General features: G+C 42.1%; 1 protein-coding gene across 1 annotated transcript; it reads left to right on the top strand.

The window, feature by feature from the left end:
* Positions 1 to 6,702: 6,702 nt before the first annotated feature.
* chst7 (carbohydrate (N-acetylglucosamine 6-O) sulfotransferase 7) lies at positions 6,703 to 13,458 on the top strand. The gene is made up of 2 exons (XM_055056640.1): positions 6,703 to 8,610; positions 10,425 to 13,458. Exon 1 carries the CDS (start codon positions 7,336 to 7,338, stop codon positions 8,596 to 8,598), a length of 1,263 nt encoding a protein of 420 aa, XP_054912615.1. The 5' UTR covers positions 6,703 to 7,335; the 3' UTR covers positions 8,599 to 8,610; positions 10,425 to 13,458.
* The last annotated feature ends 1,192 nt before the right edge of the window (positions 13,459 to 14,650 follow it).

The following is a 14,650-nucleotide window of genomic DNA, read 5'->3' as shown; positions in this document are numbered from 1 at the left end:
CTAATGGACAAATGCAAGGTTATCGGTGGCTACATCTTCGTGCGATTCAACATGGATTTGTGGTGTCACAAGACACTGTGAGACAATTAATCAAATTGTTGACCCAGAAGGTGTGGAACTGAGACAAGCACGACGGTTGAGAAGACGTCAGTACAATTGCAGAGGACCAAATGCGCTCTGGCATATGGATGGCTACGATAAACTAAAACCTTATGGCATTGCTATCAGTGGCTGTATAGATGGTTTTAGCCGGCATGTTTTATGGATGGAGGCTTATACCACGAACAATGACCCAAAACTGATTGCAAGTTATTTTTTGAAAACCGTTTCATGTGTCAAAGGATGTCCTGAAAGAATACGTGCCGACAGAGGCACAGAAAACATTTGTGTTGAACAAATGCAAATATTTCTGAGGCGAAACCACACAGACAGTTTTGCAGGGGACAAAAGTTTCCTTTACGGAAGAAGTACATCCAACCAGCGCATTGAAGGATGGTGGTCCACCCTCCGTAAACAGAGCGCACAGTTTTGGATGAACTTATTTCAAACCTTTCTGGATGATGGTCACTTTACAGGAGATTTTTGGATAAAAGCCTTATCCAATTCTGCTTTCTTAATCTTATTCAGGTAAAAGTATATACTGGTACACTGCAATGTTTTTTTTTTTTCAAAAAAGGTATTAAAAGCATATCTTCTGGTATGTTTACTAAAAATAAAATGGTTTAAATTACTTGGGAATGTGTTCCCCTAAACTCCTTTGGTGTAGTTTTAAAAATAAGTTCTATCCGTAAATTACAAAGTTTTACCATACGTTGGGGAATCATTTTATGTGCAGAATAAAATGTTTTGGAATTGCAATTTTGTTCTTGCTGCTTGGTTTTGATTAGAGGTCACTTTCTATGTATGCTGAGATTAATATATGCCTCATCTTTAGCAAAAGCTACAGTTACAATTTTAGTTTTAAACATTTATGGTTTGTTTTTATGCAGGATGACCTTGATGATGTTGTGAACACATGGAACTCACACAAAATCCGGGCAAGTGGGGGTGCAGTATCGGGCCGACCTGTGGTGATGTACTCATTTCCAGAGCTGCACAAAGCTGAGGATAGACTGAAACCTGTTTCTCTGGATGAGGTCACTGTGTGTATGGAAGAGTGTACACCAAAAGGTCCATATCCCTGTGATGAAAACAGTCTTTGAACTTTGTTGTCTGCTTATGGTAGAACACAACTTGGAGGCCCCAAGAGATCCACTTATTGCTGCTGATTTGTATATAAGGTTAAGAGAAGAAATTCTTCAAAGTATTTAGCAACTTTCAGTGTGCATAAAGATCATTTAAAAAGTGTTGCTATTTATCTCCATCATGCCATTGGATAGTGTTTGCAATGTGATAGGTGCCCTCTAAACAGGGCTCCCTGCTCTACATCTAATTAAAGAATGAAAAGTATGCAAGCAAACAGAACCTTTTTGACGTCATTTTACCAGAACATGAAAGTTTATTGCTGTCATTATTTTTGTAGAGTTCTGATGACCTGACATTAATGTACAAGCTGTTACTGTTCGGATAAAAATTAAAATTGCAGGTTGTTTGACATGATTTCCTAACCCATAGTTTGTTTCGCTTTCAGTCATTTGAAGGAACAATGCTGATGCAAAGTTATTCAATGATAATCAGTTATGAGCCAAATGTCAGTCCTTTTAAACGGGTATGCATTGTGATTCATATATATTTTTTTGTTTAAAACAAAATGCTGTTCTGTTAAAGATATTGTAAGTGTATGGTTGAGATGTGAACTAAATGGCAGAAGAGCAAAAAGGATGTCATAAATTGAACACATGGAAAACAATTGTCTGTGAAATAAAAATGAACTTCAATGTTTTGTTTACCAAGTCTTTTCATAATACAATTGATGTCAAATATTTAACAGTTGAAAAAAGTCATTTGTTTTTATCACTATCTGAAGTTAGATAAGACAGTGGTCAGACAGGAAAGTGAGCAATAAGAGAGGAAACTGTGATACTAAGGTCATCAGGCCATGACTCGGAAACGTCTGATGTCCACATTCAGGACTGCGGTCTCCATACAGGACTTTTGCTTTTCCACCACAGCACCCCAACTGTTGTTTTAAATGTGTTAAAATTAACAAAATTGTATTTGCTAAATTCCAAAAAAAACATAACATTTCTTAGTTTTTATAACTATCTTCAAATTCAACAATTTCAATACTTTTGGTTATTAGACCTTTTCAAATAAAAGCCAAGCTTAGCTAACATATTGAAAACCATAATAGAAAAGTATTTGGTAAAGTAACATTTTATTAGCAAAATATAACAACATTTCTTTTGCTAATCCAAAAAAAACATGGTCATTAGAATGACCTAACTTTTAAAACAAACTTTCAGATTGAATATAACCTTGTATACAGCCGTAAATTAGTATAAAACATTAAAGCTTTTGTTATCAAAAACAACATCATCTCAGATGCACAGATGGAATAAGTGCTAATTGATAAAATACACATACAAAATATCTATCTTGTCGACAGGTGTTAGATCAATACCTTGTTTTTGAACATGACAAAATGGCATACATTTGTTCAAATAACCTCAGCTTTTCCATTGCATTGTTTTTATTTCTAACATTAGGAACAAGTGGTTTTCTTCAAAACATACTGAGAATCACACAGCTTGATTGATGACAGATTAACAGCACATATGCTTAGTGACAATAACATTTATAAAATTAAGGAAAATGTAGACGAATGTTTTCTATAACTTTAAATTGTATGTTTGTATTTAACAGCAAATACAAAACACTAACACCTCAATGCTCCTTAACAGATGCGTGGTTTGAAAAACATTTTGCGGACATAAAAAGTTCAAAATAAACTGGCCCGTATTTACAAGTTTCAAGTGTGGACACACTGTACAAGATTTTCTATATAAATCAATTTTTTTGTTGTATTCTACATCTATTGTAGACCCAATTATTAAATAACAAATGAATTTGAAAGTCTTACTTCTTATCTAAGGAAAGCTTAAAAGCAAGTTTTATTTTAATTTTATAGCTCTCTAACAATATTTTTATTGTTTCCATTTAAGGTTTCTATTCGGCAGTTGGAGATCTGAGATCAAGTCAAGATGCTTTTGGATGTAACAAACAGCTATTAATTTGTTTGTGGCAACTTCTTTGTATGATGTAAAACTAGTGAGAACAAAGGAAACTTGTATATTCTCAGTGAAAAACTGAGCTACCAATAGAAATGGCTAACTTCCATCAATTTCTTTTAAACAACAATAATTTCTCTCTGTTGAAAATACTTTTTCTTTATGTGTCTTTGTAGTTCTGCTGTACTGATTGAACATTTCAAAAGTAATGCATTGCACGATGAATCAAACAATGTCCATTACCCAGACATTGCTGTCAAGAACTGCATTGAATTCAGATCTAAAATCTGGGAAGTTTTCATAGCTATCTGCTATTTGCAGAGTACTTCCACATGTGTGTCCGACTGGTCTTCTTGTGAACTCTGTCATATCTTGAAATTCCACAAATATGCAGTTTGTCACAATGAGATCAGATCCAGTGCAAAATCTCATAAATTTCTGAAGCTTTATGTCATCCAGCTCTCTTATGAATCTTTTGAGATGACTCTGTACTTCCTTTTGCTTTGGAGTTAAATCTAGAGCAAATTTCAGCAGCTGACAGACTTTTTTGGAAGTTGGTTGCAGGTCTGAGAACAGCTTGGTCAGTGCTTCTGGGCTGAGGGACAGATGTGGGTAGATGATCTCCCTCCAGCAGTCAATGACGAACATCGATTTTTGGATGAGCTCTTTGTGAGCTATTTCATCAAGGATTGTAGGGAGACTTTCAGGAGTGATTATTTTTCTACAGCCATAATTGTCAAGAACTTCCACAAGATCATCAAGGTCAACAGCAGAAAAATTCTTAACTGCCTCCCTCAAAACTTCACATTCTTGGCTGCTCACAAACTGTAGAAAATGTGCTTTAAGATCACTGTAAACATTATTGAAAAGCACTTGTTCAAGAAAAGGGATTGCAATTTTATTTGGAAAATACTGACAGTCTTGGTAACCTTTCAAAAGGATTCGTCCAACTGCCTTCCATTTCTCAGCTTGAAAGTCATGGCGGATGAATGGCACTTTCACTGTTGTACCAAGGGTGCATCGCTCATAAAATTCATTCCAGAAGCAAGTGAGTACATCTCTCAGTATTCCTGAGCCAGTGCCTGCTTCTTCTGTGTTGTCTGGAAGTATGCGCGTTACGTTCAGTGTTTTTCTCATAATTTCTTCATCAGAGAAAGCAGTAATAAGGTCATGTAAAGTGTCAGCATTGCGTACAGTGATCATTATTGCATCTTCTGGATTTTGCTGGACTGGGGGGAACAACAAAACCCTCATAGATTAATGTGTCATCTGTATCTTCTTCAGCATCAAGAATGGGACCAAAAGTAATTTGGGAATCATCAAAAACTTCTGAACTCTGTTGGACTTCAACAGATGGATGTGGTGGATGTCCTCCTGACATCCACCACCTGTAATGGATTAAATTAGCTGCTACTGCTTTCCAAAACAAACACAACTTCAGATGCGTCACTGTTATCTTCTTCTGCATCTTTTGGTTTTGTTGCAATGTAGAAGCGCAACATTGACAGTCTCACTGCTTCATACATTTTCCCAATAGTTAGGCCGGTGTCTTCTGTAAGAAGGTTCTGTTTAAAGTCCCAAACCTCAAACTCAAAATCTGTTTCAGGTCCCTTAGGAGATGTTCCATCAGGAAAAAAAGTGTCTTTCCTTCTTGAAGAATGTCTTTTAATCCAGAATCACTGGCCATTTGAATTTTTCTAGTGCCACCTCCCTGCTTTGCTCTCACCTGTTTGGTAGTTTTCCATCACTATGTATCCATCCAATCTCAACATTTTTTGTTCCTTTTGGCCTCTTTTTCTGTCTTGTACTTTCATGTGTCATGGTCTCGTGTGGACTTTCCTTTCTGTTCTTCATTTTGTCCCGAAGCTTTTGAAGAAGTCCTTGTTTTCTTTTGGACAATGGCTGTTTGCTTTTGCAGTAGTTGAAAACAGCAATTCTGTCTCCATATGAAGGTAAGAAGTTTTCAAGTGTTGCATCGTCCATGAGACCTACGGCATCACAGTCAATCTGCACAGAAAAAGATGAGAAAGGACAATTATTTACTCTGTAAATCAACATCAAAGTTACATTTAAGATTGTATCCTTACGTTTCTGCTTAAAGCAATTTACTGTTTGGGGAGAATGACAATAATAGCAGCAGTAAATGTTCAGTCCTCTATTTTACTGAAAAAGAGGAAGAACTGGATTGATTAGCTGTGTTTATAAACGTTTGTCACTTTGTACTATAGTTTCTGTCCTCTACTGAACTAAAAGTTGCAGTTTAACACAGCAGACATCTTATTTAGAAGGTGGCTGACATATACAGCTAACCTTAGTTTAATTGTAAAACATTCAAACAGAAGAACAATAAAATAAACATCCCAAACACTTTAGAGACAATTCCAGCAATTAACAGCTGTTATATCCTTTATTCATCCGTGTGATTTAACATTGTAAATCAGCTTATTCCTTTAACCGCGTATGCTAACAAACATGCTAACAGCTAGCTATAACCGTTCGGCTTTAGACACTGAACTATCCCATTTGATTTACTCACCTTTTGTTCTTCCATTAGTGCAATGGACGCTTCTGGTACTCTTCTGGCACGTAAAAAGTCGCTTAAATCAGACATTTTCTCCAGAACATTGGCTGTCCGCCGTAACTCAACCTGCGTCTGTGTGGCTGCTGCTGGCGCCCATCAGTCCGAATTCTGACTTTTTTTTTTTTTTTTTTTTTCTGGCCCACAATTTTTTTTTTTTTTTTTCTGGCCCACAATTTTTTTTTTTTTTTTTTTTCTTTCACAGATTTTTTTTTTTTTTTTTTTTTTTTTTTCTGGCCCACAATTTTTTTTTTTTTCTGTCACAGATTTTTTTTTTTTTTTTCTGGCACAGATTTTTTTTTTTCTGCGGCACAATTTTTTTTTTTTTTTTTTTTTCTGGGCCACAAAATTTTTTTTCTTCTTTTTTAACCTTTTCTGAACCACTGAAAAAAAAAATTTCGGACATTTTTTTTTTTTTTCCAGTGGCCCTAATCCTCTTCCGTACTGGGCTCAGGAAAGGTAAGTAAATAAATGAATAAATGAAATGCAGGAACATTTTCAACAAATATTTATTTGCTTTTTTTTTTTTTTGCCACTGCGCTGCATATTGTTGCCTTTCTAAAAAAATGGCCAAAGTGAAAGCTTTTTTTTTTTATTGGCAAGGAAAAGGTAGTGACTTTTTATTATTATTATTATTTCAAAAAGCTTTTAGGCAACAACAACAAAAAAACATTTCCTTTCCCCCCACTCGATAACACACAAATATTATGATTTTGTTTTGTCTTCCTTTACCTGCACAACAATAAATTAAACAAGTAATATTTTACTTGTTTAAAATATTACCAAGAGTAGTCTGACATTTTCCTGAATGTTTACAGTTATTTCACTTTTTTAGGGGCTTTTTTTCTATTTTGTTGGTCTATAAAATGATTTTAGTTCATTTCTAGCAATAGGAAAAGAGCAACAAAAAATATATAAATTATTTTTACTTTTTTTTTCCATTTAGGACGTTAACTCGCCATGAAAATCTCCACCTGAAACAATTTACGAAAAGTCTCCCCCTTGTGTGTATTTTTGTGTGCTGATTCCTGATGGCACTAGAGCAGGGGTCTGGAACTCCAGTCCTGACCTCCAGTGTGACCTCCAGCTTTTAGATGTGCCACAGCTACAAAACGCTGGAATGAAATGGCTTAATTACCTCCTCCTTGTCTCAATAAGATCTCCAGAGCCTTAATGACCTAATTATCCCATTCAGGTGTGGTGCAGCAGAGGCACATCTAAAAGTTGCAGGACACCGGCCCTCCAGGACTGGAGTTTGACACCTTTGACGTAAAAGAACAGGCTTTTTGCCCCCCGACCCCCGGCGTTGTGCGCATGCGCAACATTTCCGAACGTAAACAATCACAACACGGCAACGGATCCATTTCTCTCGCCTCTGACTGCCTCCCGGACGGGGGTGAGGCTCCGTTCGACACCACGCCTACCCAGAGCGCCGCTCCGCCTCGCCGGGTGAAAAATGATGCGAACCCGCACCCGCACTCGCACACGGAGGAATAACTTCACAGTAGCGACCGGGGCGCTCCACAGACCGCCGCGCCTCGCACTCTTGTGAAAACAAGCTTCCAGCCCCCCTCTCGGCGAAAGGAGATGAAGAGGAGGCTCCACAAGAAGTACCTGGTTTTGATTCTGGCATACACAGGCTTACTTCTGCTCGTCCCCTACGTGTTGGACAACCGGGACAAATCCGCCCAGAATGCCAAACTGCCGCAGCAGCAGCCGCGATGCCCCGAGCTGGAGAACACGGTGGCGCTCCTGTGGGATAGCGGTTTCAAAGGCAACGGCAGCGACGCCCCGGAGAACCCGGCGCCGACGAACAGGAGCCAGTCCCGGACGCACATCTACCTGCACGCCACCTGGAGGACCGGCTCGTCGTTCCTGGGGGAGCTGTTCAACCAGCACCCGGACGTGTTCTACCTGTACGAGCCCATGTGGCACATCTGGCAGGCGCTGTACCCCGGCGACGCGGGCAGCCTGCAGGGCGCGGTGCGCGACATGATGAACTCCCTGTACCGCTGCGACTTCTCCGTCCTCAAACTTTACGCCGGCTCGCAGAACGTCACCACGGCGTTCATCTTCGGCTGGAAGATGAACAAGGTGATCTGCTCGGAGCCGCTGTGCGACGCGCACCGGCGCCACGAAGTCGGGCTGGTGAGGGAGGACCGGTGCGCCAAGTGCCAGAGGCGGGACCTGCGGGAGCTGGAGAGGGAGTGCAAGAAGTACCCGGTGATGGTGATCAAGGGGGTGCGCGTCCTGGACCTGAGCACGCTGCTCCCGCTGATGCGGGACCCGGCGATCAACCTGCAGATCGTCCAGCTCTTCAGGGACCCGCGGGCCGTGCACAACTCGCGGCTCAAGTCCAAGCAGGCCCTGGTGAAGGAGAGCATCCAGGTGCTGCGCAGCAAGAAGCAGAGCGACAAGTACAAGCGCCTGCTGGTGCCCAGCAACAGGATGAACCGCGCGGAGAACTACGTGGCGAGCGCCATGGAGCTGATCTGCGACAACTGGCTGAGCGACATGATGCTGGTGATGAGCGCTCCGCCGTGGGTGAGGAGGAGCTACCTGCGCCTCCGCTACGAGGACCTGGTGCTGCGCCCCATGGAGGAGCTGCAGCGGCTCTTCCGCTTCTCCAACCTCTCCAGCTTCCCGGCGCTGGAGAGGTTCGCGCTGAACATGACGCGCGGCCACGGCTACTCGTCGGACAAGCCCTTCCTCATATCGTCCAGGGACGCGAAGGAGGCGATCTACGCGTGGCGGGAGCGGCTGAACGTGGAGCAGATCGGCCAGGTGGAGGCCTACTGCAGCGAGGTGATGAGGCAGCTGGGCTACGAGAGGAACACGGCGGCGGTGTGAGAGTGTGTGGGGGTAAGAGCGTGTAAAGAAACACACACACACACACACACAAAATGCAAAGATTGTAATTCTGTCTCAGAGAGAAAGCAGTAGTGCTGCCTCTCTATACCTTCCTTGCATGATCTCTGCGCTTCCATCTGCACAGGAAGTGGTTAAGTGCTCGCTGCAGGGTTCCAACCTCTGACCTTCAGTTGACTGAAACCAAAGCCCCAAGAGCGAACTGTGATCAAAACAGTTCGCTCGTATTTATCACAGAAAAAGGGGTCACGCACCGCCTCACGCAATCGCCGTGTAAACATGTGAAAGCAGTCTTGGATTGTTCCAGCCTGAACCTCCCAAAGTGAACAGATCCACGCATCGATCTCGTTTTTTATCAATCTCAAGTGATAAAACCCGCGATATCCGTTTGATTGTTTGCACTTTGTTCTCTGTTGTTTCAGTGGTGTTTAACAATAATTTACTGCTGCGTTACAGATTTACTGATCAGATCAGCCTTTCCCTTTTAGTAGATAACTCTGGCTAATGACTGATAAAGCCAAGCTCCTTGCACGGTGTTGAACCTTCTACTTTCTGACCTGTTGTTACCATAAATATTTTCTTGGGGGATTTTCTGACCCAAAGTAGTGGATAGTTGTTCTGTGAATGGGAAATGATACTAAGACAGTCATTAAAAAAAAAAAAAAACAAAAAAAACAGTGTAATACAGTTTTTTATACACATCCCTTGTGTTCGATGCCCAAAGGTGGATAGTTACCCAACATGACTAAATAAGAGTCTATTTATGTGTGATTTAGCCTCAGCTGGATGACCATTAGCGATGGACAGTATAATGGAGATTTGGCCTTTATGTAAAAAGTGTTGAGAGGAAACCCATACGGTGTTCTCATCAGACGGGGACAAAGACTTTGTGTGACGGGAAAGTAACACCGATTAAGACCCCGAACACATCACCCCGATGGTGAAAACACGGCAATGGTGGTATCATGCTGTGTGGATGCTCTTTTTTTTTTTCTATCTTCAAACAAACAAAAAAAAACCTTTAGAAGAAACCATGCATCATTTCCTCATATACAGCTATTTGTGTATGTTATAAAATCTAAGAAAACCCAGTTCAGGTTTGTGGTTGTAGTGAGGAAAAAATGTCAAGTTGAAGGGTTAGAAATACATTACCAAGGTGCACTGCATGTGATTTATTGTGTTCGTAACAAAAAAAAAACATATATAGGCCTATATATATATATTGCAGCACTGCTGTCTTAAAACTAGTGTAAGTGAATAACTGGAGCCTTCAAAGTGAGACCATCAGAAATATCTCAACTCCCTTTAACGACCAGCAGCTCTGCTGCTCCACAGAGGGCTCGTTGTTGTGTCCCTGGCATGGCCCGGTCCCCTCATGGGTAGCTGGAGGGGCTGGCAGTGAGTCACTGTGCTGTCAAGAAGAGAGCCATTGTTCGTGGCGGTCCGCGGCGGGGCAGAGCTCCCAGCGGGGTTGCAACCACGCTGTCACCAGCAGCTTGTACAAAGCGAGGTCCTTCACCGCCGCGAGGCCTGCCAGCCGTCAGCGTGGAGGTCGGGGTCCACCGTCGCCTCCCCGCAGTGTCCCGCTGTCCCTACTGAGGTCTACGTAGACACTTTATAGGCACTTCCAGGCAGGTTTTCAACAGAAACCTAGAAATAAGCCATCCCCGACGTGTGGCGCCTCTTTTAGCGGGCGTCGCGTTCGCACATACCCACTTTTTTTTTTGCGCCACTCGAATGCCTCTGATTCACTGTGCAGCAGTAGCGTGACTTAAGTATTTAACTTTTCTGTTTCTCCCCTCCTGCAGGGTCCTCCTAATCAAGGCTGAGGGGCAGAAGGTGGAATAACAAAACAGGCTCCAGGAATGCAGTCCACTAGGAGCTCTCAAGCGTGCCTCTTGGGTTGTTTTTATCCTCACCCGAGCTGGGTTGATGAACTGGAGAAATGGTGATACTGAAAAGACGAGGAGAAGGAGGAGGAGGTGGTGCATGTGTGTGTGGGGATGGGCGACGGGGTGAGGGGGAGAGAAAGAGCAGCCAATAGGACTCAGTTGGATTTGAAACGGGGAGAAGGAAGCTTATTTTCTCACCGTGCTGCCTGTTCGACACCAGCAGGGTCCCGTGGAGACACGGAGGAGTTGGGGTGGGGGGGGGTTACAAAACAAGAGACGGGGGCTGGTTTGTGCTGCTGTTACTCTGGCCGACCTCTGTCCTTTTTAGAAGCACTAATCCCTCCTCAAATCCTGTTCAAACCGGGGCCATAAAAAAAAAACCTGAGATGGGGGGCCTTTCTCGGGACATGGATCCAGGGTGGCAGCGTTAAGTTCAGCCTTACTGGAGAGATTCATCCATCCGGCCTGTGACTCAGCACAACAGCAACCCCCCTGCATTACTGACTTACTGGTATTAGACAGAGACTGGCTCACTAACAGTGCTGAAAGGAGAAACTACAGTATTTTTCTGGGGTGGGGTAAAAACCCCCCAAACCCCTTTTACTGAGAGGCTATTGTTCCGCCCCTGGCCCCTCTCAGGAATCCAGACAGCTGCAAGAGTAAATCTCTCACATGGGTGTGAAATTTTCTGATCAGTCGCAGAATTCCTGACGACCTGCTTCTGTCCTCCGACCGGTGGACCTCTGCGTTCGTTTCCTTCAATCCGCAACGGTCCACAGCGTCCTCCGATCCGGTGACGTCCCCGTGGTCCAGGAGGCATTTCAACACCGTCGACGCGTTCGATTTCAGAAGTCGGTTCTGTTAGAATTACTTTTACTTGAATACTTGTGGAAGTGTGACAGAAAGGAGGACCTTCAAGCTATTTAAGTTCAACGAATGTATGTTACTGCTTGTATTAATCTTGTTGTCATGATTTCCAGATTCATACAGTTGATTATTGACCTGTCAGAATCCTCTGTTACATGATCTGGGTTTTGTCCGAAGTACTTCCCTTAAATGAAAAGTACAATTGGAACATGGCTTCAGCAACAAAACATGGGACTCTTAAACAGGACATTATTCAATTGCAGCAGATCACAGCTGATCATCATGTATAATGCTTTGCAAAAGTAGTCAGACGCTCTTTGTTGGGATTTTTTTTTTCCCCAGCATGCAAAGTGGAGCATAATTGTGAAGAATTATATTCTTTATAAAAAAAAAAATACATTCAAACCAGCCTTCTTGTCCAGTCATCTCCATAACATGATGCAGCCACCACCGTGTTTCACTCTGGGGATGGTGAGTTCAGGGTAATGGGCTGGGTCAGCTTTCTGAATGAAGGCCAAAAAAATGACATGTTGGTGTCCGAGCAGCAAATGGTAAACTGATCGTACTTGTATAGCACTTTATAACACTTGTACATTCAGTAGTGCTTCCACACTACTGAATGCAGGCTGAAAACATTTCAGTCATTCTGAAAACCAAACGACTGAAGCTTTAGCTGTGTTTTTAAGGTCATATTCATGTAAGAAAGACAGGTCAAATTCCAGTATTACCTTGTTTTAGCTCTATCCATCTCCACATCAGTGTCCCCACTCAAGACATGAGTCTACCTCTGCAATGTCGCTCCCATATGATCACAGCAATGTTTTTTTTTACAGGCTTGAATCATGTTTTGCATGAATACTTTTGCAGAGCATTTTATATGCATGTATATATTGATGTACTAGTTCATAAAGTAACTATTCGGTGCCGGTTTAAGGCCATTATTTTATGGCCATTTGAAACACATTTGGTTATCATTTGTTATCATGATATCACTATAACTTAACATTCTAGTATGTGACTGATGTGTTTGGGGGTTTTTTGGAATCACAATGTCTAAACTCAAGGCGAATTAGTGGCGAGTGGTGCATTTGATAAAACTAGAGTGCATTTTATCAAAGCTGCAGTGTGTAATTTTTATAACTTTACATATTTTTTGAAACTGTCACCATGCGGTGACAGTATGGCATGAGACAGATAATCTGTGAAAAGAGCGAGCTCCTCCGCCTTCTCCCAGTTTCCCAGTTTGGTTGTTTCTAAAAAGAAACCACCAATCAGAGCGAAAAGGTGGGGCTTAGTGCCGTCAATCAATCTCATGTGGTTCTCCTGTAACAGTAAGTCACTGTTACAGGACTTACTAAATGTTGTTAGAACATTTAGCAACACTGAGCACTAGCTCTGACCTAGCTCTGATTGGTTGCTGTTGGTCGGGAGCAGATACATTTCTTCAGCTAGCAGCCGTAGCTCTGCTGTGAGGCGGAGCAGATTGATCTTTTCACAGATTTTCTGTCATGTCATACTCGCAAGAAAACCATATGCAGTTTGCAGCATATAGCAAACTGTTTGCTGCAGTTACATACTGCAACAAACAAATTCGTTTGCTGCAGTATGTAACAAGATAGTTACATACTGCAGCTTTAGATCCTTGAACTAAAAGGCTTTCTGAGTTAAGTGGAGCACAGCAGTGGCGAACCCAGAACTTCAAGATTTTTATTGACATGTTGACATGCAGACCATGGCACACAGAACCTGTCATCCAGCCGCCGCTGGAGACGACAGGTGCACATATTTACACTTTGGCTACATCTCATATTTCTCAGGTGCAGAGAAGGTTTAAATATAGCCGACAGGCTGACAGCACAGCGGTGTGGAGGGCAAGAAGTGCATATGAAAGATTAGCAAAGAGTCCAACAAGTGTCCTCTGCTTGCCGTACTGCGCGACTCTCTTGGGTTTGCTGTCTGTTGAGTTCTCCCCCTTGTCTTTTGAGGGGACAACACTACATCATGTCTCAATCCATGCAAGTTCCTGTTCTGTGAATTGTCTTTGAATAAAGGAGAGACGGAAAGGGACATTTTCCAACACGAAGCGAAAACATCTCCGTTGTCTGATTTCATTTTCTGCACACAAGTCAATTTGGGAGGTTGTTCGTCCCACTTTTTTCCCCCCAGAGACGGCGTGAGCGTTAGCGGTGTTTAGTAAGGGCGAACAGGTGATCGTCTAAAATTGTACATACAAGTTTTCACAGTCACGGATAATCACCAGACTGTGAAGCGCCGAGATCATTCTGCTTCACAGCACGTCTCCTTACAGCAGCTCGGTTTAAATGTCCTGCTCTGTGCTCAGCCTGGCAACAGCTTACTCTACCAGATTCATTTCCTCCCGGACGTCTCTGGCAAGCCGAAAAACTTGCTTCGAGGTCGTCCCCCTGTGTAAAAGGCCTCGTATTCAACGCCCACAGCCATGCCTTTCACACCTGCCCCCATGTACTCGTGCATAATGCAGCAGCTACTCGCTGTTGGTGAAAAGGTGGATTTAAAGGGCTAAATGGGACTGTGTGGTGAATACAAAAAAAAGGGAAGCAGTTCAGTTATATGTGTAAGAGTGAAGATAAATGCCAGTCCTCTGGCTCCTCCATGGGCTATAAAGTGCCAAGAGTGCTTTAACGCAAATCACTGCTCGTGTTTTTTTTATTTTTTTTATGTGGCGCTGGAGTTTAATGCACCATCATCAGAGGGAAAACTTAAAAATAGGAAGTTTTCGCCGGAAGTAAACCAGCAAAAACCTCAACTAATCCTATATTAATATATTACGGAGCTTAGAGATGAAATTTCTGAGCTCTAAAATGAGTATTTATATGCCGTTGGCGTGTTGCCGTCCTTTATCTCACTGGAATTCGACCAATGATATAAGATGTGCCAAATTTCAGTGCAATTGAATTTTGATACAACTAGCATCAACATTTTATTTTAATGGACAACTTTAATAAGTCAGACTAAAAAATAAAATAAATGAATATTCTTGGGGAAATCTATGGGTGAATATAGATTATAAAATTAGTTATGAAATCAGAAATTGACTGTTTGACTATGTAGTGTCGTCAGTTTACGACTGATTTATTTTACACTTTCAAACCGATTCTCTTTCCTTTTGCAAGTGCACAGCTTCTCGAGCTAACACAGTTAGCTTAGGGGGGTCGCTAACCCCCCTAAGCTAACTGTGTCCTGTCATAGTAATAATCTAATCTTCATGTGAAGTGATTGTGAATTATTTACTAGAG

The sequence above is a fragment of the Poeciliopsis prolifica genome, unplaced genomic scaffold (assembly GCF_027474105.1).
Source record: "Poeciliopsis prolifica strain line A6 unplaced genomic scaffold, Auburn_PproV2 SCAFFOLD002, whole genome shotgun sequence".
Lineage (NCBI taxonomy): Eukaryota > Metazoa > Chordata > Actinopteri > Cyprinodontiformes > Poeciliidae > Poeciliopsis > Poeciliopsis prolifica.
This window is presented reverse-complemented; position numbering and strand designations above follow the sequence as displayed.